The 23,894-nt window shown below is 46.7% G+C and overlaps 1 protein-coding gene across 5 annotated transcripts; it reads left to right on the plus strand.

Annotated features, from left to right (window-relative positions):
• Window positions 1-17,513: 17,513 nt before the first annotated feature.
• Window positions 17,514-23,677, plus strand: Gpr61 (G protein-coupled receptor 61). Of its 5 annotated transcripts, none has more exons than XR_776770.1 (4): window positions 17,514-17,836; window positions 19,060-19,238; window positions 20,721-23,511; window positions 23,600-23,677. XR_776770.1 is itself a non-coding variant. In XM_010605984.1 (3 exons), exon 3 carries the CDS (start codon window positions 21,329-21,331, stop codon window positions 22,682-22,684), a length of 1,356 nt encoding a protein of 451 aa, XP_010604286.1. In that variant the 5' UTR covers window positions 17,514-17,836; window positions 19,060-19,238; window positions 20,721-21,328; the 3' UTR covers window positions 22,685-23,677. The 5 variants fall into 5 exon arrangements, 2 of the variants coding, with proteins under 2 accessions (XP_010604286.1, XP_010604287.1); XR_776771.1 differs by having other exon boundaries at window positions 20,721-23,120; XR_776772.1 differs by having other exon boundaries at window positions 20,721-22,942.
• The last annotated feature ends 217 nt before the right edge of the window (window positions 23,678-23,894 follow it).

Genomic DNA, 23,894 nt, shown 5'->3' on the forward strand with positions numbered 1-23,894 from the left:
TGGGGATCAAACTCAGAAACTTGCGCTTGCGAGGCAGGCAGAACCACTGAGCTAAATCCCCAGCGCTTAGTATTTCTTAAATAAAGGAGTTTTGTTGTAAATATGAAAATATTTTTTCTTGTACATGCAACTCTCTCAACTAAAGGTTTTTTAACTAAAATAAAATCCTAACTAATGTTGAGACTTCACAGCTAATTTTCATAACATATGACTCCTTGATTAGTTTATGTTTTATTTGGAAAGTTAATATTCCACTTTAGGAAGTCAGTGCTTTTGATTTTGGAAGGAATTACTGTTAAACTGTTAAGCTTATAGTTAAGGATTTTTCTTCTGGATCTATGACCATTTGATTAACCCTTTGAATTAATAGATGTTTTTCCTCTAATAACACTTTCCAAGCCACTTTCATTTGTGTTTGAAGTACTTCAACCACTTATACTGTTCCTTACTGTTTCTTAGACCAAATAACTTTAGCATTTCCAATGCTAGAAGAGACCTTAGCAGTCAAGTTCACAAGCTGGCTCCTAGTAGAGCCTGGAAAAGAATGTAGCTTTGTGATTCAGAGTGCAGTCTCCAAAACCAGGCCTCTTGGGTTTGGGTCCTGGCTGTGCCTCTCACTATGTGACTTGAGCTAGTTACTTAACCTGTAATGTGGTGGGTGGGGTTGGGGATAATAAGAATGACCTACCTAAGGGGATTGTTGTGATGATTCAACAAGCTCATACACCCTAATAGTCTCCAATAGGCAGTAAGTACTATGTATATTGAGGAGGTGGGTGGGAGCTGTCTCTTGCCTTGGTCAGGTCTCTTCAATGCATTATAACACTGCTGGGGGCAGTGCTGAGTAGATAAAGGGGTTGTGTGGGGGTGGACTGTGTGGTCTATGGCTCGTGTTCTCCAAGACCTGTGTTCCACGATTCTAGGCCCAGGTTATGCCCAGAGCAAAGTTCTAAGCATTCACAAATGGGAAGCTAGGGACCACAGTAGGGGCCTTGTGAGAGAATAAGATTCAAGGTCAGTAACAGAGCAATTAGTTCCTGTCAGCTCCTGTGAGGGCAAATACCAACAGGAAGACAAAGGTCTGGCTCCCCGAAATAGAGAGTACTACCGTTCCTTTAAAATCACATGCAAAGGAGTTTTTGCTGTACTCAGTTTGGGTCAGATCATATCTGGAGTATTGAGTTCAGTTCTGGTCAGCTCATTTCTAGTCTGGAGCATTGCTGGAAGTAGTTGATGGAGCAGTGTACAATGCAGAATCCTGTCACGTGTCTTTGCTCACAAACATCTGTTGAGCTCTGGGGCAGAGCACTGTGTTACAAAATCATTTCCATTTTAAGGTACTGAAACTCCCATCACAACAAATTTTTGATCAGTCCATGCATTTACTTTTTCATTCACTCTGTTGAACACATCTCCATTCAAACATGGCAAGAACTCTTGTGAGTGCATAGGAGTAGAAATGTAAAATAGTATCACAATTTAGTAAAGGAAATTAGACACAGACGATGACACTGAAAGCCTCCGTGTAAAGAATTTCAGGGGCCAGAGATCAGAAGGGAAGAAACTTGTGGAGAGACCTTGCCTATGCCTACATCAGATGATCCCTAAGTCCTTTTGTGACTCTGGCATCCTGGGCAACGATGGGCCAAGAGGTGGCTTGGGCAGGGAGAAGTTGCTTTAGTAAAGCTACTATGAACTGATGCACATTTAGTAAAACAACAGTAGCACTGTGCTTGCTATACAAACACAGCTAGCTTCAATACATCCACCATTCCACCAAACTGCAGTCTTTCACTGTCCTAATTGGAAATCCTGGGACTGCTACTCATCTTAAATTTCTTTAGTTTACCCAGTTATCGAATCACAGGCCTGAGTCCTTCACAGAGATTGGTATTTGAATGGATCATCTTCAGTTGATTGTTGTGTCTGATAATCCAAGTAACACCAATGAGAATATGCTGTGAGAATGAGCAAGGGGGCAGAAGTGAATGCAGTGAAACATGGAGTGACTGTCCCATCTTTGCGTGATTGTTCCAACACCTTTGAGGTTTGAAAGCATTGCCTTCCCTGCAGCTTTTCCACACTTTCCATGCCTGCTTCCACAGGCAGTACATCTGCCCTTTCTCCCTCCCACCAAGGTCACCACTCAGCAGGCTTTGATAAATGTCATCTTTTTTTAAAAAAAAATCGCCTTGGAAAAAGGCAATTTGACTGCAGTGAGGCAGAACAGGGAGCTGAACACCAGCCGCCCTTTATCGACCAAAGCCCAGCCCCAAGAACAAAATGAAGAGGACTATGGCGCTGAATTGGGCTCCTGGTCCTCCCTGGGCTGCCTCACCCTCTGGGTCCTGGAGCTGTGCAGACCCTTCACAGAGCCTGGGTTTCCTCCCCCTCTGTCCCTCTTACTAGCCCTGTGTCTTCTGCTGCTACTTGTTTCCTGGCAAGTAACTAAAGGTCCCTGAGAACCCCCACAGCTCTGGGGGTGGGGGCCCTCTCCACTGTGCAAACAGTGGGCTGCTGATTAGTGCGAGAAACAAATAACAGCAAGCTAATTATCTCCCTGATTGCGGCTTGCCTCACTAACAAGGCTAGGCTGGAGTGGTGATGTGGCTGTTGATACTATTCCAAGCATGTTTCTGGGTTCAGGGAAATTTCCATGCCTTTCCAGTCTGGAAACACTTCCCCTTCCCAGATGCTCTAGAGTTCTAAGTGGAAATGTTCCCTCTCCTGCTTCACCTTGGAATTGAGAGACTCACCCCAGACAGACTGTTTATGTCAATCCCTAGTGGGTGATAGGAGCTGGCTTTTTAGAGAAGCAGGCAAAGCTTTCAAGGAGTCTAGAGGTTGGTCAAGGGCATAGAAATGAGTCCTTAGGGACCACACATGCCAGCACTTAATATCATGATTACATCTGCTACTCCCAATCCTTGAACTGAGTGGTTTCCATCAGTCCAGCAAGCAAGAGTAGAAAAGTACATAGAGCATTGTTCCAGACTCTCATCCTACCTCTGTAACTTTAGACATGGTTCTTAATCACTCCAGCCCCCTATATTCTCTTATGAAATGAGGCCATGATGACGCTTTACTTAGTTATAGAAATATGATTTTATGACTCTAACTCTGAAACTTGACTGTGGTTTTTCCTTGTAATCCTGGACTAGGAAGGCTGCCAATGCTTCTGGTGGTCATCACTCTAGAATGAATTTCCTTTTTCCTATACGACTGCCCTGCTTCTTCTTCACTTGATTTCTTTACTCTCTTGGTCTTGACAATTTGCCTTGCCTGGAGGGAGATTAAGGAACATCCTCTTTAGGAAAATTTCAGTTTCTAGCATCCTAGGCTGTGCTAACTTGCAGACTCAGTAGTTACCAGTTTGCAAAGAGACAGGATGTGGAGAAACCTTCTCACTAGAGTGGTAACTGCTGCTGGCTGATTGAGTGCAGAAGAAGAAATCAATTTGCCTACCAGGCATTTTGGCCCAGCCCTAACTGTGGGCCTTGCCACCATCTTTACACCAACTGCAGAGTCCACTTGCAGGAAATTGAAGGGGTGGGTAAGCTTCCCTCTGAGGAGATTAGATATTAGATAAACTAGATGTTTTCACCTCATGAAGACAAATCCAAGAAAAAACAAAGCAAACGTGAGTCACAGAACCCTTAGGAAAGGGAAAGAAAAAAAGGTAAGGCTAATGTTATCCTGGTAAAGCTAAGGAGATAGTTCCTGCTTTTGGAATAGTGAGAGATTCTGAAACATAGGGTCAGAATTTCCTAAGGTACTAAGTTCATGGTATCTGGTCTTATCTGATGAGAAAAACCCTTAGGAAGGGATCAGAAGGTCACATTTGACATTATACTGTATCACATCTAAAGGGTAAATTTGGACAACTCTTACTTTTGGCATTGGCTACTAACTGATGTAACCAATAACCCCCAAATCTCAGTGGCTTGTCACGTAGAATAATGGAAGTGTCACATAATAACAAGTGTTTCTTGGGTGGCCTTCTACATAGCAAATCACGGGCCCATCTAGTGGCTCCTCTCACTGCTATAGGCTTTGGAATTTTCCACTGGATCCTCAACATCCAGTCGGAAGATGGGTATAGAGGCAAGGATCATGCAAGATGTTGTGGAAGATTTTATGGGCCAGGTCTGAAAGTGGCATTTAACATTTCGGCCACATTCTATTGGCCCCAACTCAGTCATGTAACCACACCTGACTGCAGGAGAAGCTGGGAAATGTAGTTAAACTGTGCACACAGGAGGTAAAAGGAAGTGGTTTGTTTGGTAAACAACCAGTCTCTGACATACATTGTTTGAATTTTGTTTCTGAATTTATCAGTAGAGCAAGTGGCCTCTACTTTGTCATGATATAAAACAGAAGAACAGATTATAAGACAGCTTTAAAAATGTAGAATGAACACACACACAGTTATAATGCATTTTTTCAGATTAACCTAGAAGTAACTTCATAAATACTGCCTCTATTACTCTTTTAGAAACAGTAAAGTGCTCTGTTGTTGGAACAAATATATTTGAGTTACATGACAATCGTCTGAATAATGATGGAATTGGCTTCAATGTGATGAACTTTTCAATAAATCCAGTCCTTAAAAAAGGATATAATGTTTCTTTCCTCTCCCCCGTTACCTTTGATCTGGATGGAGGATTCAGCTAGTATAGATAATGTGGTTGTGGCTGAGACCAAATTTGGCTGCTCCAACCAGTGTGTTTGGTGAGCCTGGGACAAAAGTGATCTCTGTGAGTAGGGGATTGATTACAAGCAAACGACTGGGCAAACAGGTAGCATACTAAGGACAATGGAAGCCATATTTCTCATGAGTAGTGACAGTAATTACACATGTGGAAAGGGAATAAGTGCTGTGACCTTAGTGAGAACTGGAGAAGTCATTTGAACTCATGTTTTTAATATCAATAAACATAGATTTGTGTACATATATCTTTTTAGCATAAGTGAAAGTGTTCTCTCTGAAAGATACAATGCCAGTGAGCACACCAGTCACCAAGGTCTTGGCTTCTAAATACCATTTTGCACTTAAAGTAATCAGCCTAGAAATCAGAGCCTGGAACATCTTGTTTTGCTAGAAAGTAAGGACATACTTAAGGAATGGTGGAAATCTGTCAAAAGGATAGAGAACCCAGCGTGTGTTCATAGTCCAAATTCAGGACAACTTAGGCATCAAAATAAATATTTTAGTATTATGCTGTAACCTGTGAGTAAAGTAGAAATGGAGGAATTATTTATATGTGGAGAGGGAGCTTTTATCTTACATTAGAAAACCAATTGATGGAAATATAGAAAAAGGATGAAATTAGAAAATTGCCATTTAATAACCAACATAATAATAAATGATTTGAGCAAGAACTACCAGTGGATGTTAATGAGGAAAGAGTTTGATGAGGAATATGATATTTATACAGTCTCAATCTTAACCAAGTGATACAAGTTAACATCATGGGTAATAATAGCACAAACTAGCATTGTATGCCTCTTGTTGGCATGAATGAGAATGTGGCATCACTTCTGTAGTATTCTTGATAAAAGTATATAACCTGAACTCACTCATTAATGCTACTCATTAAGGCAACACCAACCAAATCCAAATTGAGGGGTGTTTTGCAAAGTAACTTAGCTATATTCTCCAAAAATATCAAAGGCTGGAGATGTAGAGCAGTGGTAGAGTACTTACCTAGCACATGCAAGGCCTAGAGTTTAATTTGCGTTACACACACACACACACACACACACACACACACACACACCCCAGGTTTGTAAAAGACTGAGAAACTGTTTCAGATGGACTCAGAAGACAAGAAAACTAAATGTATCATATGATCCTGATTTATTTGTGAATCTATAAAAAATGTTATTAGAAGAATCAATGCAATTTGAATGGGGTCTTTAGATTTGATAACTGTTTTATATTAAGTCTAATTTTCTGGCTGTGATGTGGTGCTATGGTTATATAAGAGAATATCTTTTTGTTTAGTGAACACACACTGAAGTGTGAAGGGGTAATATGGCATCATTTTTGCAACATACTCTCCCATGGGTCAGAATTTCCATGAGTGAATATATACAAAATAGGGCAGAGAGGATTCATGTGGGGGGACAAAGTGTGACAAAATGGAAATATGAAGCAAACTAAAGAATTGAGTAGAAGTTGTACAGGAGTTCTTTGCAACTTTTTGTAAATCTAAAACGATTTCAAAATTTAAAAAATTAAAAATCACATGTAACAAACAAGAACAAATAGTCCTGTACCTTTGGATTCTGGTAGGAGAGACTTTTAGTAAGAGCTGAGAGTTAACAAGAGGTGAGAAGCAGTAAAGCAGCATAGAGAATGATCAGGATTTGGGGTAAATGACCTAGATCGAGTACTCTGCTTGTCACATACCAGTTGGATGATCTGAAAAGTGTTAGTTTACTTCTCCGAGCCTCAATACAGATCTCACGAAAGAACCATGTGGCTTAAATAATAATAACATATGTGCCAGTGCTTTGTAAGTCATAAAACATGGCAGCAAATATAAATCATAGTAGTATCTTTTTTTCTCCTAGAAAACTGAAACTAATGAATGTAAAACTGCCCTTTCAGTTCGCATGTCTCTTTCATTTCTTCATCTAGTTACCATCTCAATGTTGTGATTCTTAGAAAGAGATGAACTCTCTCACGAACTGACAATGGATCACAGCATCTAGAATGGCACTACTGATGGCAAAGCCACCAGGGCTTTCCATGGTGCATGTGTCTGTGTCTATGCAAGTATGTGTGTGAGTCTTGGAGGCCTCGGTTTCCAGCACCTTCCATGAGCTTGGTGTGGCCTGATTCATGCTATTACAGATTCATAAACACATGCTGGTGTGGCCTGGGTGGTCCCTTCTATAAGGAAAGCCCCTTTGCTTCTGTGGCTCCTGACAAAAACACTGTGAAAACAGTGTTAAGATGCAAACCGGTCTCTGGCAATTTAAGAATCAAGGTCCTAAGGCCTGAGCTGATAGCAACACGGGGTAATGAAAATCATCATTATGGTTTGAAACACTTTCCAAACATGAGCCTTAGAGCCACAGCAGTCTGGGAGACAAATATTGCTCTTACCATTTTTCACAGATCAGGACTTGCCCTGATCAGATCTGGGACCTGCCGAAATCCACAAAGCTAACGAATGGTACCCATGAGACATGCATCACGATGTTAACAACGCCTTTCTACAACACAGGCATTTTGATCTCCTTCACCTCCCTTCCTAGGGCCCCCTTCCTACCTCGGGGGTTCTGTTTCCTGTGCCTCTGACTTCTCAGAGCATTCTTCTGCTATCACAACGACCTCCACCCCAGACCTCTGATCCTGAAGCATCCCACACTGCTCTTCCTTCTCCAGGTTATCTGCCATCCTCTCCACTGCCCCTATATTCTAGCTAGAAACACCGGGGTTTCTTATTTTAGTGCCTGTTGCTTGAGGCTGTCACTCCCTGTTCTGGAGCAAAGAGAAGACTTGAAGATGAGGTACTCTGTCAATGGCCTCAGGAAATTGGCCCCTGGTGCTCTCTTAGATGCGCTTCCTGGTCCCTAGTCTTGTTTTGTTGTCTTCTATCCCACAGGGGCATTCCCTTTCTTCCCAGAGCCAGCGGAAGCAATGCTGTTTCTGATTCATTCCATCCTTGTGCATCGAGCTGGAGGGAGTTCCAACAATGCCAAATTATAATCACGCTCCTCCTGCCCTGAGCGCTTCTTGGACCAGTCAGGCAGATGGCTTGAAATCAGGCGCAGCAGAGCCCGGCAGCCTCTGCCCCACCCTTTGGATAGCAGCTGCTCCTGAACCAACCAAGGCTTACCTGAGAAGGGGGTACTTCTGGTGGCAGTGGTAAGAGCGATATGCTTTTGGTTGACCTTGGGCCCCTCACTGTTCTGAGAGCTCAAAGAAAGGGATTGGTTTGGGGATTTGTTGAGATAGATCTAGAGCTGGGGCCTTATACTGACTTATATGGACCAACACTGACCATATGGAAGTTGGAAAACCTGATCATCAGTGGACCTCTGGCTGTGCTTGAGCCTTCTCCCTGGGATGCAGTCCCCTCATCTGTAACACAGGGAATACATTTTAAAGGCCTTTCTTCTCATTGTATACATCTAGTTAAATCCATGTGCTGGCATTTTGGGACTGGAGTTGGGCCCTGAAGGAACTCAAGTCTGGAATTCTGGCTTGCTGATTCCGATGCTCTAGTCACTGCTAATTCTGGAAATGGAGATCATTGTGTGGATTTGGGGGAGCAAAGCGTGCTGTACCCAGCCTGGCCTCTGTTCAGTGGGGCAGAGACATTGCCTAGGAACCCTGTAGCTGGACCCATGAGGACACTAGAGACTGGGACTGTTTCCCATGGTGGTGCTGAAGTAGGATGGACAGGAGCCCAGCAGTCCAGTGTTGGCCTAAGGACATGTGTCTGAGAGATCTCAGGGCTATAGTAAAACATACTAGGAGCACAGGGGAGAGGAACAGAGCACCTGAGAGCAGAATTGGCCAGGCATGGCAGAGTTTAAGGCTTATTACAGCTGCCTCTCCCCCTCCATAAAATTAGGAGTGTGGCTGGGATACTTTGTGGGTTCCTTCCGGCTTTGACAAATTTCAACCCCATAAGCAAAAAGTTGGCTCATTAAATAATACTGGACTCCACCTGAGAATGGGACTCTTGGGATTAGGCAGTATGGGCACCTGCTTCCAGCACTGCCCAGCTGACCAGCTGCTTGCCCAGGCCAGAGGGAAGCAGAAGAAAGTGTGAAAACAATTGTCTTTTCTCTCTCCTTTCAGTGCCTCTATCCCTCAAGGGTCAGAGGATCCCCTGCCATCTCTCCACCTGAAAGGAAACCAAATCCTGCTGAGCCCCAGCACAGAGAGGTGGCCCTCAGCCAATAGAAACAGCTGCCTTGAGTGTCATCTTGCTGTGGGGGTGTAGAGGAGTTGGACTTTTCAGGTCCCCTCTGATACAGGTAGCTAATCAGAGTCTTTGTCACCTTTTCCAGTCCCCTGAGACAGAAGGCTCCAAGAGTCCCTGTGGGCCAGTCAGCGTCTTCGCAGAGGCCAGTAATCCATCTCTCCAGGCCCAGGATGGAAGGAGCTGAGCTTTCCTATGTGAACTCTGAGGAGCTCAGCCAGTGCTGCAGCCCCAAGAAGCACAGCTCAGTGCCAGAAGAGGCAGCCACCAGCCCTCTTCCCCCACAGACAGACAGGGTATTGATCTTGCTCACCCACCCCCTCCCTCTCTCCACTTCATGGCGCAGCTAATGGCCTGGAAAAGACTGGCCAGCTGTTCCCCAGCTGTGACATAATGAGCTCAGGGACGATCAATGCCGTTCCGGTCTCTAATTAGGCTGGGGAGAGCAGGCTGGGGTGAGAGTGTGGCCTGTTTCCTGAGGACACCACTTCCACTCCAGTCCCCAGCTGCCGTCTGCTGGCATCCACCTGGGCCCATGCATCTGTGCCCTGGAGGAGTGGTCAGAGCCTTCAAGTGGCCCTTGGGAGGGTTTCTGGCCCACAGCTCCTTCTCCAGCAGCAAAATTTAAAACTCCAGAACCATGATGTGGGAGAGGCTGGCCTGAACTTGAATCCTCCCACCACCTCACAGCTTCCTGCCACACCCTTCTCTGTCTGTGTCTGTCACTCTCTGCGGTGGCCTTAAACCCTGACCTTCCCACTCCCTACCCCCAAGTCCCTGCCAAGGATCCTCCTCACAGTAAGTCGTGGATGCCCAAGTCTGGATGTCAAGGAGGACCGGAAGCAAATTTAGCTACTGGCCCAGTCTCCCTTGCTGTTTATACCCCCAGTCCAGGGAGGGCTAGATCAGTGTAGAGGAGACTCACGGCAGAGGAGGAAGTGAAGCAGAGAGAGAGGTGGCAAGTGACAGGTGAACCCTAAGGCAAAGACAGGGCAGCAGGGGAGCAGAGGCCCATGGCCAAGCCTCTCAGAGACTTGGAGAACTCTGAGAACAGGATGCAGAGAGAAAATAGAATCCAAATGTGAGAGGCAGACAAAGCAAGAAAATGGGGGCATGAACGACGAAAGAGAAGATGAGATAATAGAAGCAGGACATACCTTATGCCTGGAGAGTCCCCAAGGGCTGGGTCAGATGTTCCACAGGGGAAGCTAAGGTGATGGGCAGAGAATGTCCAGAGGCCTGGAGTGAAATTACAGTAGTCGGGAGACAGTGGCTGGGGTCAGAGAGGCAGAAGGAACAGAGCTCTGAGAGTGTGAGCAGAGGTCAGTCTGCAGGCTTGGGAGTAGGCCCAGCAGTCCAGAGATGGGAAAGCCAGGCAGGGCCTCTCTCCTAGAACTGAGGCTGTGGGCTCTGTTCTCTGGATGGGGGAGAGTGTTCAGCAAGGAGCTGGGAGCATGATTTAGAACAGTGTGGAGAGTAGAGAAGGGCCTTTTGTGTGGGTCTGGAATAAGCAGGCCCAGAGAGAGGGTGTCTGGGCATTCTGCTGCTTCTACTTCAAGGTAGTTCAGTATGGCTCCATGGCTTTTTAGGTTGCTTAGCCAGGGAGGGAACTCCTCATGCAGACTCCAGCCCTCCTGCCATTCATAGATGGTGCCACTGAGAGAGGTCTTTCTGGGACCCAGTGGACCCCAGTCATTGCTTCCTTGGCCCCTTACCTTTCCTAAGGCTTCATTTTGGCCTGATTCCTAGGAGAACAAATTAGTTCACAGAGCCATTTCCTGTAGAGTCACCCCCACCTGCCCAGGCCCTAAGCTTCTGAAGCTATCAGGGCCTTGGAGAGAAAAGCCACACAAAGATAGCGAGTGCTGACTCAGATTTTCAGGATGCAGCATGAAAAAGACCTTAGGGAAGGTGTGGAGCCCTAGTCTGATCTCATCAAAGCTGGAGCCCAGAGAAGGTAGGAGAGGGGCTCCCAGGGCTGCACTCTTAACACAGGCAGACAGTGCACTGCTATTTACTCAGGGCTGTTCCCGGGACCCCAGCCTGCCGGATCTACCTCTCAATCTCCTTGGAGTAGGAGGTATTTCCTCTCCTGCCTGGTTCTCCCAGCTGAGACTGACAGTGTGAAAAGGTCGGATCCCACCGATTGCAGGTTGCAGGAAGGAGAAAGCAGGTGGGGGCTTTGCAGGCAGAAGCCTGTCACTAGAGAGTGTAGCTGATTCTTCACAGCTTTGTGGGCAGCACTGTCCCCGTGTGGTTCATGTCTGTCACTACAGCCCAGGGCCCCTGAAATAGAGCAGCTGGGTCCTCTTTCCCATCCAGGTCCTCCCTATCCAGGAAGGCTGGCTTAGATCCTCCAAGATTATCCCTGCAGATTAAGCCACTGGAGGGACAGCTTCCACTTACCATTCTCCAGACGGATCTCCAGTGGGGTGGGTGAAAGCTAAAATCACCCAGCTCTGAGAGGTCACGCACAAGTCACCTCTCCATCCCTAAGGAGCCCTTGAAAGTTCTGGGCCTGGGAGTGTGGCTCTCCCTTGGACAGAGGAGGATGAGAGCTGAATAGGGGGTGGTCCTGTTTTTATTTGGGTCAGGAGTATGGCAAGAGGGAAGGAAATTGGCTAGTAAACAAATCACAAGGCCAAGATCACAGCCTAGCTGTGTCTAGCCTGCAGAAGGAAGAGTCAGACCGCCCTAGGGCTCACCTGGGTCTGTCTTGGCTGGAGATGAGACACTCAGGAGTGACTGAATGCTCCAGAAATGTGGAGCAGAGACTCTCCCAGAGGGAAAGCCTGGACACCTGGGATTGCTCCCTGGCGCCCCCAGTTGGAAACCCAGCTGTTCTCAGGCCAGAGCTGAGGAGACTGACCTTGAGCAGTCATCCCAGGCTGATTGGTCCAGGGTGCCACGTCCCTGCTGATCAGGCCAGAAAACTTCTTATGACACCCCAAATCTATAGGGAGAATTTCCAGGCATTTACATTGCCACTCTGTCCTTTCACACCTCTCTCCAAAGAATGGAGGTCACATATAGGTACCTGGGTCAATACACGCTGAGGGCCTTACCTGGAAGCAAAGGTGTCATTTGACCTCTCTGTTGCCTTACTTCTGATCTGTCTTTCCTCTGGGTTCACTCTTCCCTAGTTCACATGCCCTGGCTCCTTCATGCTCCTTCATGACCTGTATGCTTTTGTGCTCCTCCCTCTGGGCCTGAACAAGGGAAATTTCCAGTTCAATCTCTTGCTCTACAACTTGTGGATTCAGTAAATCTTTAATAACTGGCTCCCAAAGGCACAAGAGCTAGGCACATTTGTGGTTCTGAGTTTCTCTGCTCAGAACATTTTGCAGTGCTGATTTCCCCATGTGGCTTCTCACCCCAGCTTGCGAGGTATTTTATAATTCCACAAATCTAACTTTCTACTCTCACTTCTTCCCAACACTCAGATCCTTTTCAGTCCAACTTGACACCTCTCAGTGCCTGATGTTTCTTAAACTTGCCATTCTTCATGATTTGCCAGCCAGCTGTTTGCACCTGGACTATTCCCCTCCTCATCTCCTGTTCGCTGTTCCTACTTTAAATCCTAACCCTGGGAGTGGCTTTTTATTTTGTTTTGTTTTATTGAGATAAGTAAGATCTCACTATATAGCCCAGGCTAAACTCAAACTTATGGTCTTCCTACCTCAGCCTCCCAAGTATTAGAATTACAGGTGTCACTTGCCTTGTGCAGGTCCCAGAAGTGGCTTCTAATGTCCTATAGCACATTGGGGTAACTATGGTCAATAATTAATTACATATTTTAAAATAGCTAATCGAGAAGATTTTGAATGTTCCCAGCACAAAGAAATGATAAATGTCTGAGGTAAAAGATATAACATTTACTTGATCCAATCATTATACAATGTATGCATGCCTTGAAAAGCCACACAGTGCCCCATAAATGTTAATGACTACAATGTGTTAATTAAAAATATTAACAACTTAAAAAGATTAAAAAAAAAAAACAAATCCTGTTTTAAGACCCATGCCACTTCCTTCAGGAAGCTCTCCTGGATTTCCTGAAGGAGTAGGTCCACTTTTTCCTCTGGATGTCCCCAACAGTATTACTCTTTTAATAGTTATAATCTGCTTTGTTCCATCCTAGATTGTAAGCACCAAGAGGGCAAGATTTGTATCCATCTCATCTTTGTATCCCTCTTTATTCCTCTCCCTTTGCATGGAACAGATCAGCGCATATTTCTTGACTTGAATGAAATACAGCCTGTAGTTGGACTGTTGAGATGGGAGGAGGTAGAAATGGGGTGTTCTAGGACTTCAGGAGACTGCAGAAGTCTGCACAGTGTGGGGGGAGCAGGTGAAGATTACAGAGAAGCCATGGGAATCTGGGCCTCCTTAGAACCTGACCAGGGAAGAGATGTGCTTTCCTAAAGAGAAGGGCCTTGGAGATGTGGTGGGTTGAGGAGGAAGGGAACCAGGTGTGGGAATGACTCTAGGTTGCCTTTAGCATCCTTAATGACAGGTGAAAAAAAAGTTAAGAACCCAGAGTCTTAGGTTCTGGCTGTACCTTCTTCATGCTCTACTTGTAAAGCTTGGGACAAGCTACAAATGGGCCTATTTGCCTGTAAGGTAAGGGATTAGACACCTGGCATCCTGGGGCCTCTTCAGCTCTGCTTTTCCGCAGCCATGTCAACTTGTTATAGGGTTTGTCTCTGTCCCTCCCCAAGACCCAGCAGCAGGCATGACCCCACTCTGGTCCTGGACTATGTTTTTCAGAAAAGAGGACAGAGCCTGAAGGCATGGGGAAGGAGACATGTGGCTTGGCTAAGCTGTGCCCTGGCTTGGAGAATGTGAAGGGAGTGGCAGGCAGAGGCACTATCTCCAGTTCGGAACAAGTCATCAGGTGTCAGGGAATGGTTTTAGGCAATCTCCCTTTCCTCTACTATCTTTCTATCTTCTTCCATGCCCCATCCCTAGTCCAAGTAAGTGTAGATTCAGGTTTGAATCCCAGTAACTCAACTAGGTGGCTCTGAGGCACCCACTTAACCTCTCTGAGCCTCAGTTTTCCCATTTGTAAATGGAGTTATTTAAATCAAACCAGAAGATGGGTAAGACAGCTCGTGGGAAAATGTCTCCTACTATGCGTACTGCTAGATTTTCCTTCCTGAGCTGGGAAAAGGAGAATTGGTATTTATTGTCACCAGGCCCTGGGGCAAATGGTGAATATTGCTTTGTCAGGGCATTGGGTGTGGGGTGGGACATATGGAGGAACAGGCTTCGATGCAGAGGTTGAATAGGAAGAACAGATAGAGAGATACTGCTCAAATTGTCCCTGATGGCCATTCAGCCTGTGGATCTATGTATTGTATTGTTAAGCACCCAGAAGCTGCCTGGAATTTTTCTTCGGGGGTCCGGGGGGTCCAGATTGAGCCTGGTTGATGGATAGGGAGCAGGCAGCATGGCCCAGCCTGCACATGCACTGTGGATGTTCCTGCCTTTCTTTGAGCCTGGTTCATCCAAGGCCCCCAGTTTCTAATCTGGTTGGGAAGGATTTATTTTTGGGTCCTTGTAACCTAGCAATGGGCTCACATGACCAGTGGCAGCTGCAGGCTGAATATACCGTTGGATCTCTGCTCCTGGCAGGGGGTGTGGGCCAGACTGTGGGGGAATAAAGGGAACGGAAAGGCTCTCACCTCTGCTTTCCTCTGCCTCCTTCCCAGCCTCTCAGCCTGGCCTCAGATGGGGGTGGAGGGGTGGGTTCCTGGGTAGCAGGCACAGCTGGTATCAGTGAAGTGGGGACTCTGAACAGTTGGGGACTGGGCTACAGGAGTGAGGCTAGGAGTCTGCTCTCTGGGTGGGGAGGATTGGGTGTCAGTGGGGACTGACATCTTGAGGGGAGGCCTGGCTGGGGAGTAGGAGGCTAAATAGGCAGTTTATGGTGTGGGATTTCAGGGACACCCCTTGCTAAGGCTGGAATCCCAGCATTTTGCCTCTTCTCTTTGTTTCCTGTTAAATTGTTAATATTCTTGGGAGAGAGAACGCGTTAAGCGGCTATCAGTGCAAATGAATTTATCAATGTCTTTCCTGAGAACAGGTTTTGACAGAAGCAGAGAGAGCAGAGGAGGGCAGTAGGTGCCACTAAGCAGATAGGAGCTCTAAAGAGAGAGCTATGGGCACCTAGAATACATTCATATCACATGTGCTAATAAATAGATGCATGGAATAAATAGATGGATGAAAGATAACCTTGATCAGCTTCAGGGTCTCTTCTTGGCCAGGAGACAGGTGAACCAAGCCTTGTCAAGAGGTGCTTGTGGGCAAGGGTGGGGTGTGGCTATCCCAAGGAGTAAGTCTAGAATGGTGAGATCAGTCCTCAGAGCCAAGGGTCCCACCATGCACTAAGGAGAAGGGCACCACTGTTGGGAGGAAGTCCGGTTTCCATTTTATATCAGGGGACCTGGGTGTGGGTGGTGGACTATAGACTGCTAGTAAGGTTGAGAGGCTATATACAGTATCTGTACCTTGGCCTTTTCACCTTCTCCATTGTAATAAACTCTAAGAGGAGAGATTGGCATTGTGGGGTAGCAGATATGATATCAATACTCCAAACTTTGATTGAGATAATTTATTGAGATATACCCTCTCCAGAGTGGGCCTCGAAAACCATCATCATCATCATGTTTGGTCACTACTATTACCAGCTGCCCTTGGGCTTGCATAGACAGTCACCCTACCCGCTTGCCCCTGCTTCCATATCGCTCTCTTTGTCTGTTTCTCCATCGAACCAAGATGACTTCCAGCACCTGGAAGGTGCTGTAGAATCCACTGCTTCCTTGATACCATCTTCACCAATGGCTGTCTGGGAGAGGCCTCATGACCTTGCCACTGGCCAGCACACCAGCTTTTTGGCCAGGTGTGGTAACTGGCAACTGTACTAGCTCTCCTGAGCCTGAGAAGCAGGCTATGTTGGCATCATAATTCCATATCCCTTTTATATAAGCTGGAATGTGAAGAATTTTGCCTATTTTATACATACAACAACTAACATAGCCAATTCACAGGTCAAGTTCTTACCACCAACCAGTAGGGTAGAGCCAAACTAGAACCAAAGTTTTCTGATCCCAGTCTAGTGTTGTTTCTATAAACTTGTACCAAAGAGCCCATGTCTGTTCTTATCCTCTCTGAACCCTCTAGAAGGGGGCCATGGCAGTCTGGGCTCCTGCTCGGTGTCACATCGGGACTCTAGAGAGGGTAGAGCAGATACTTTGATTCAAACAGACTCAGGTTCGAATATTGGTTCTGGTCATTCTTGATCTGGGGAAAGTTATCTCACCTTTGACAACTTCCTCATCTGTAAACTAGGTAGATAACGACAGCTCAAAGATTGGTGTAAGGATTGAAAATACTACATGTGGAGGGCCTGATACTCATTAGGGCTTAAGAAATGGTGTCTGGTGATAGCAGAACTCACTGTATGGGTGATTTTGGGGTGGATCAGCAGCTTCTTTGTTGTTGATGTGGGGTCTGGGACAGCCAACCTGTCCTTCTGAGTTCTCTGGGTACTGATCTACGTCTCTTTGGGTTGGGTTTAAGAAACAGTTTTAGGCCAGGGATTTAGCTCAGTGGTTCTGCTGCCTGCCTTGCAAGTGCAAGGACCGAGTTTCATCCCCGGTACCAAAACAAAATAAATAAATACAAATAAAATGAAAGAAACAGTTTTATAATTCCCTTTTCTCTTTGGAGATAGAGGAGTTCTTAGACAAGTCCCAGAGCAGAAGGCTCTGGATCAGGTATTGTGTCTGATTCTCTGTCTAGGTTCATGGCTTTTCCATGGTGAGCTGTATGACTTTGAGCCATTTCATCTCAGAAATGAGGGTTCTATGGCCTGGAGAATGCCCTGCAGCTCTGCCATTGAGGATCCTATCCTTGGTAACAGTCGTGTACCTGTTGAACTGACCATTTTCTTCACCTCTAGTAGAAGGCTATTCCCCTCATCTCATCTTCAAAGCCCAACCCACGAATGAGTGATGCTTCATAGATGATGCTCCTTAGCTGTGTCTAGTTGTACAAAGAAAGCCACACCAGCGGAGCCTTCCTAAGTGCTCTGCCTTCAGGGAGCATTGTTGTTGAGGTGCATAGCGGAGCTCAGAGACATGTTAGACGCCCGTCTCCATTAGCACTCACACCTGCATTGCAAATACACATTCAATTTAAGAAAATAGTAGTCATGCACTTGGGGATGGGGAGTGAAGGGTCAAGATAAGACGTTCAGCTCTCCTTCAAACTGTTACCTTCCAATCTGTTTTCTATGCAAATATGACAGCTTCCAAAGAAATCAAATCTTGAGCATTCCCTGGAGCTCAAACCTCCCCTGGTCTATCCTTGGGGCTCTGTGTCTATACTGACTTGCTTGCTGCAGAAGCAACTTGGTCCTGATGTCACACAGAATGCTGCAGTGACAGGACTGTCAGGGACCTTGGGGTCATCTCTCCTACAATCCCTTTGAACAGATAAGAAACCAAAAGACTGAATCTGAATTTTCTGATTTTAAGTGCTCTTTTTCTTCATTAGACTGATCAAAAGGTCTCCCCTGCCTATCAACACCTGGCCACAGGAAACTTTTGAAATGCAGTCTAGCAACCTGAGAAAAGTGAGAGAAGAGGCTCACACATGAGCACTTTGCCTGGGGTACTAGTGTCCAGCTGTTTGCTCCAAAAGTGGCTCCAAGGGGCTGAGTGGGAAGCAGGAGGCCATTAGGACCCAGAAGCTCTTGGAGCATCCTGCTCCGCCGGCTGCCTCTCACTGCTCACTGCAGTGGTTCAGGCTTCAGCAGCCTTGGAAAAGCATCAGCTGAGAGGAGATATCACATGGGAGCCAGGAGCTGCTCAGCAAAGGTAGGAGTTGCCGACTAGGCCAGGAATGGGGGACAGAACCAGGGCCTGGTGGTGAGTGCTGTGGTGCCCTACAGAAGGGCTGCATTCCAAGGAACAGCTCACTATATACCCTATGGTGAGCAGTTTTGGCAGGGGACGGACTCCCAGGTATCCCAAAGGCAGTACTGGGGTATGGGCATATCTGAAGCCTAGAGATGGGGGTCAATCATCTCCTGCCGGCAGGAATAGCCACATCTTGCAACAGTGTGTTCCATCTGTCTGGCTCCATGTCATAGAGATGGGTCCCCCACATCCTAGGAATGGGTCCTTCAGCATCCAGGCTGATGGCCAACCATGTCCTGGGCACGGGCAACTCTGCTGAGGAGAGGTGTTGAAGCTCTCTAGAAATCTCCCCTGGCTCAGGAGGGGGCACACTCTTGCCTGAAGGAAGGCTGGGCTCTGATCTTTGGGATGGAAGCTCTGTATCTGAGACACAGGTGCATGTGAATTCCAGAAACACCTCAATGGCCTTTGGCTGGGCACTTATGTGCATTCAGCATCCTGAAACAAGGATATATGTAATTTGACAATGACCCTGGTAGAGGCCAGACCTGTGATGACAAACCCTTTCAGTACTAAGGAGGTCCTGGAGGTGAGGGGGGTGGTGTTGGAAGGAAACAGTGGGAGGATGAGAGCGCTGCTGGGGTAGAAGCATGATGACATGAGCTAGAAGAGGAGTAAGGCTCTCTGGGTTTCCTCTGTGAAACTGTTACACCATGGCCCTCCCGTCTATACCCCGATCAGTCAGCGAAGGGGGAGTGCCCAGGAGTCAGGTATATTTGTCTGTCTCTAAGGAGTAGATTGAAGTCCTGGAATTTAGGAGTCATTGTGAAATACTGGCAAGACTGAGGGGCCTGTGAGAAAGAGAAATGTCCATGCTCTCTTGCCTAGGGCTCCATCGTGGCTTCACAGCACCCCTCCACATGGAAACCATGTCTTCTCCCCTCACTCTGAGATCTTATCTGGGCCTTGCTGGCTATCCACACACATTAGGCCTTTCCTTATTAGGAACTCAGAGCCACATCTTTTGGTCCCCACTTGCAGGTAGGAGGAATGGGCAAATCATGGCATGAAAAGTAAGGGACATGTATGCTTTCTTTGGTATTTCTGCCAGGCATTTTTCTTGATAAACTTTTATGAGAAGCTGATGTCTCCGCTTTTGTGCCTTTTCTTCATCTCTGCAGACCCTGAGTATATGTGGCCACCTCAACTGTGAAATGAACTTTCTACTATTCCTGGAGAGAGACATGTCTCCAGGAACTCATCCAAAGTCAGGGTGGTCTCCAGTCTTGGAGTCTGAGTTATCCTTTCCAGAAGAGAGTTCCCTGGCTGGCACACAGATGACTGATTGAATATTCTTGGAGTATGTATTAGTGGGCAGGGATTCAACTAATCAATTTGAGTCTGATTCAATTAAAAAAATTCCACCGAGTACCTATTGCATGTATGGCATGTTAGAATTTGTATGAATCAAGATTTATGGTAGCACCAAAACCTCACTGATTGTAAGATTACGGTGGAGGAAAGTAGGCCCTGGTAGCTGTATAGTCTGCCTCATTGCAGTCATAGAAATGCTGTTTTAAAATTGAGCAACCACCAGGCTCTGTGTAGCCCCAAAATTCACAGAGTAATGAAACGTTACGTGTAGGAACCTTGGTGGTTGTTCAGTCCCAACTCTCCTATTTCACAGATGAGGAAATTGTGGCCCAGAGAACTTTGGTTATCAGATTTGACACGTCTGCAATTTGCTTCTGAATTGTATAACTAGGCACACTAGATTGAAGGAATTTGCACCGCAAGAATGGCATATGTAAATGAAAACAATTTTGTTTACACTGGGCAATCTATTTCAACTACATGCAAACTCAATATGGATAATGACACATATAAAACATATGTGATCTGACACTTGATCAAATGAAATGAGAGATTTTTATTTCTTCCAGTCTTCTCTGCTTTACACTTACTCAATTCCACAATCACACTCCTCTCCCCACCACTCCACTACTTGCCTTTTACATGGGCACCTATTCCCATGCCTTATCCTGTGACAATGGTACTGGTCCCGAATCAAGAGAGCCTTCAGTCAAGGAATCTCAAAGTGTCAGCACCAATCACCAGATACAGAGGGAGTGGAGAGGTTAGGAACAGCAAGCAAGGACAAGCACTGGCAAGGGCACAGTGGCCTTCAGAAGCTAAAGAGTAGATGAAGAAGGGAAGCTTTCAAGTGAATTTTGCCCTTCCAGCCTTGGGAGCCCATGAAACTGGATAGGCTGGCCTCCCAGTTTCTTTCCAGCTGGGACATTTTGCTTTCATTGATCCTTCTCAAAATTTCCAAAGTGGCAGCTCTTTATCTTAGGAGTGGTGATGTCAGAAGAAACTAAAGCTCTGTTTTCTTTACCATGTAACAGCCCTACAGTGGTGTGAGACATTTTTAGTTGCAGGTCAAATTCAACAGTGGTTTACTGGAAGCCTACTATATGCCAGCTGATGTAGAGGACACTCTCAGACACAGCATGGCACAGTGGGCAACAGAACTGCCTTGGGGTCAGACTTTCAGAGCCTGGACCTTGCCACTTATTAGCTATGTGACTTTGGCTAAATTCCTTAACTTCTCTAGGACTCAGCTTCATCCCTGGCAAAAATGGAGATAAGAATAATATCTACTTCATAGGGTTGTGTGAGGATTAAAATGACTTTATTTTTGTTGAGTGCTTAGAACAGGGTATAGCATGTGGAAAGTACCATGTAAACATTATTGCTTGTGGTTAGTACTGCTATTAACAAATCACACTGGATTCTGCAAATGCAATTATGAAGCAGATACTATTTCCTTATTTTACAGATGTCTTTTTGAGAAACTGGAATCTGGAAGAGTGGCAGAGTTAGTAATGTCCAGAGCTGGGACCAGAAGCCAAACTTGTGCTACTTCTACTTCCCATCCAAAGAATACCAGAAATTGGAAAAGTCACACAGGCAACTTTAAAGCTGGGACACAGTCCCAGAGCTCAGCAAGACCCTGGGAAAAGGGAGACATAGAATTTATAATCCCTGAATAGCAGCCCTTGAAAGAGGAGAAGGATATGGAGAATGGAGGAAAGAAAGTGGAAAAAGAGGAGCCAGAGACCACTCACAAGGTGGAATGCTGCTGAGCAGACAAGGCTCCATTGCTCTCATGTCCCTGTTTCTTCCCAGTCACCAAGCCTGACCCTGGAGCCACCTCCTGTCAGAAAGAGCATGAGAGCTCTGAGCCCATGGCTAACTAGCCTGGTGCTCTGCCCATAGAGGACCCCAGCCTTCAAGGGTGGTGATAAGAGCCTGTCCAAAAGACTCCAGTGGAAGTCCCCCCACGCATTGGGAAGCCTGGGCCTGGGCTCACCATCCTAGGGTTGTGGACTAGGATGGGGGATGGGCCTGTGACAGGAGGTGCCCTGGGTGTCCTCTTTCAGCCCCATGGAGTCTTCACCAATCCTCCAGTCATCAGGGAACTCTTCCATTTTGGGGAGGGTTCCTCAAGCTCCAGACCCCTCCACTGCCAGTGGCGTCCCAGAGGTGGGCCTGCGGGACATAGCTTCAGAATCCGTGGCCCTGTTCTTCATGCTCCTGCTGGACTTAACTGCTGTGGCTGGCAATGCTGCTGTGATGGCCGTCATCGCCAAGACTCCTGCCCTCCGAAAATTTGTCTTTGTCTTCCACCTCTGCCTGGTGGACCTGCTGGCTGCCCTGACCCTTATGCCCCTGGCCATGCTCTCCAGCTCTGCCCTCTTTGACCATGCCCTCTTTGGAGAGGTGGCCTGCCGCCTCTACTTGTTCCTGAGTGTGTGCTTTGTCAGCCTGGCCATCCTATCTGTGTCGGCCATCAATGTAGAGCGCTATTATTACGTGGTTCACCCTATGCGCTACGAGGTGCGCATGACACTGGGTTTAGTAGCCTCTGTGCTGGTGGGTGTGTGGGTGAAGGCCCTGGCCATGGCTTCTGTGCCAGTGTTGGGAAGGATCTCCTGGGAAGAAGGAGCTCCCAGTGTTCCCCCAGGCTGTTCACTCCAATGGAGCCATAGTGCCTACTGCCAGCTTTTTGTTGTGGTCTTTGCCGTCCTTTATTTTTTGTTGCCCTTGCTCCTTATCCTTGTGGTCTACTGCAGCATGTTCCGAGTGGCTCGTGTTGCTGCCATGCAGCATGGGCCACTGCCCACATGGATGGAGACACCCCGACAGCGCTCTGAGTCTCTCAGTAGCCGATCCACTATGGTCACCAGCTCTGGGGCCCCACAGACCACTCCACACCGGACGTTTGGAGGAGGGAAGGCAGCAGTGGTCCTCTTGGCTGTGGGGGGACAGTTCCTGCTCTGTTGGTTGCCCTACTTCTCTTTCCATCTCTATGTTGCCCTGAGTGCTCAGCCTATTTCAACTGGACAGGTGGAGAGTGTGGTGACCTGGATTGGTTACTTTTGCTTCACTTCTAACCCTTTCTTCTACGGATGCCTCAACCGGCAGATCCGGGGGGAACTCAGCAAGCAGTTTGTTTGTTTCTTCAAGACTGCTCCAGAGGAGGAGCTGAGACTGCCTAGCAGAGAGGGCTCCATTGAGGAGAACTTCCTACAGTTCCTTCAGGGGACAGGCTGTCCTGCAGAGAACTGGGTTTCCAGGCCTCCACCCAGCCCTAAGCAGGAGCCACCTGCTGTTGACTTTCGAATCCCAGGCCAGATAGCTGAAGAGACCTCTGAATTCCTGGAGCAGCAACTCACCAATGACATCATCATGTCGGACAGCTACCTCCATCCTGCCCCCTCACCCCGACTGGAGTCATGATGGGCTGTTGGACACTTGGAGGGAGACGGATTTGAGAGACAGTTATGATTGCAAAGAGCACCTTGTGGGACCACTTTTTCCAGCTGGCTGGGTCTGGGTCTGGGGTCTCCACACAGCTTTAGCTTAGCATTGCCTGGGTCAGGACCAGAGCCAACAGGATGGACATGTGGCAAAAGCTTTTGACTTGGCTGATCTTTAATTACTGGGGGAGGGAACCTGGGTATGATGAAACGGTGATGAGAGAAAAGGGTCACAAAGGTGAGGTGAAGCCTATCAGTCCATGAAATGTCCATGCCTCAGGAAATAAGGAAATTCTCTAAGGGTCGGAGTTGGAGGATTAGGGCAGCAGGCCAGGTTTGGAGTTATTTCTGGGGACCACTGAGGACGTTTTGTTGTTCAGTATAAATTTCCAGGGCAATTATTGCACCCAAGCAAGGTAAGAAAATGACATGTGTCTTGTTATTTCCTTACTAGGTTTAAAAAAGAATTAAATTGCAGTCAAGTGTTTCCTTATGAGTTAATAGATCTTTTTCTAGTTTTATACCTGAAATTTCCTTAAATGGAGAGGACCGGCAGGATATACTCTTCCTAGGTTTGGCCAGAAGCAAAGGGGGCTAGTAATTAGGGTACCTGTAATAGAAGACAGGAAAGGTGACTGAAATTCTGTTACACACAATCTTCAGGAAAATCCCTTCTATTGTTCTCTGTTTGCATGTAGGAAATCAAGTGTGGGGCTTGATCTCAGCAGAGACAAAGGATGGCCCTTTCTCCCCGTCTTTTAGGATGACTAACCAGAACAATTGAGGGTTGGATAGCTGAGGGTGAAGGTTAGCATTTGAATTGGTAAGGTGGCTTTATACAAAGAGCTCACATAAATCACTCTGATCAATAACCCTAAAAATCTTTTTTTTCCAGGACTGGCCTCCTTGATCTCTCTCCTCATGGCAGTGACCCATCTCAAGCCCCCTGGACAGTCGGGTACAAGAGACCAAGGTTGGGCATGGGAAGGGTGGGGTTTCCATGGTCCATTAAATTCCCCCTTGCTCCCATTCATTGCTCTCAAAATTAGCTTCAGTGATAAAGACTTAAATCTCTTTCTTATCTGTAGCCCTGGGTTGGAGAGAGGGCATAGGAGTTGGGCTCAGCTGTTTACTGATTGAGACTTTAGGAACCATGTTGAGTGGTACTGGTAGTGGCATTTTCTTTCTTT

The sequence above is a fragment of the Fukomys damarensis genome, unplaced genomic scaffold (genome assembly GCF_012274545.1).
Source record: "Fukomys damarensis isolate Sample0158 unplaced genomic scaffold, DMR_v1.0_HiC HiC_scaffold_33, whole genome shotgun sequence".
In the NCBI taxonomy this organism is placed as follows: Eukaryota; Metazoa; Chordata; class Mammalia; order Rodentia; family Bathyergidae; genus Fukomys; species Fukomys damarensis.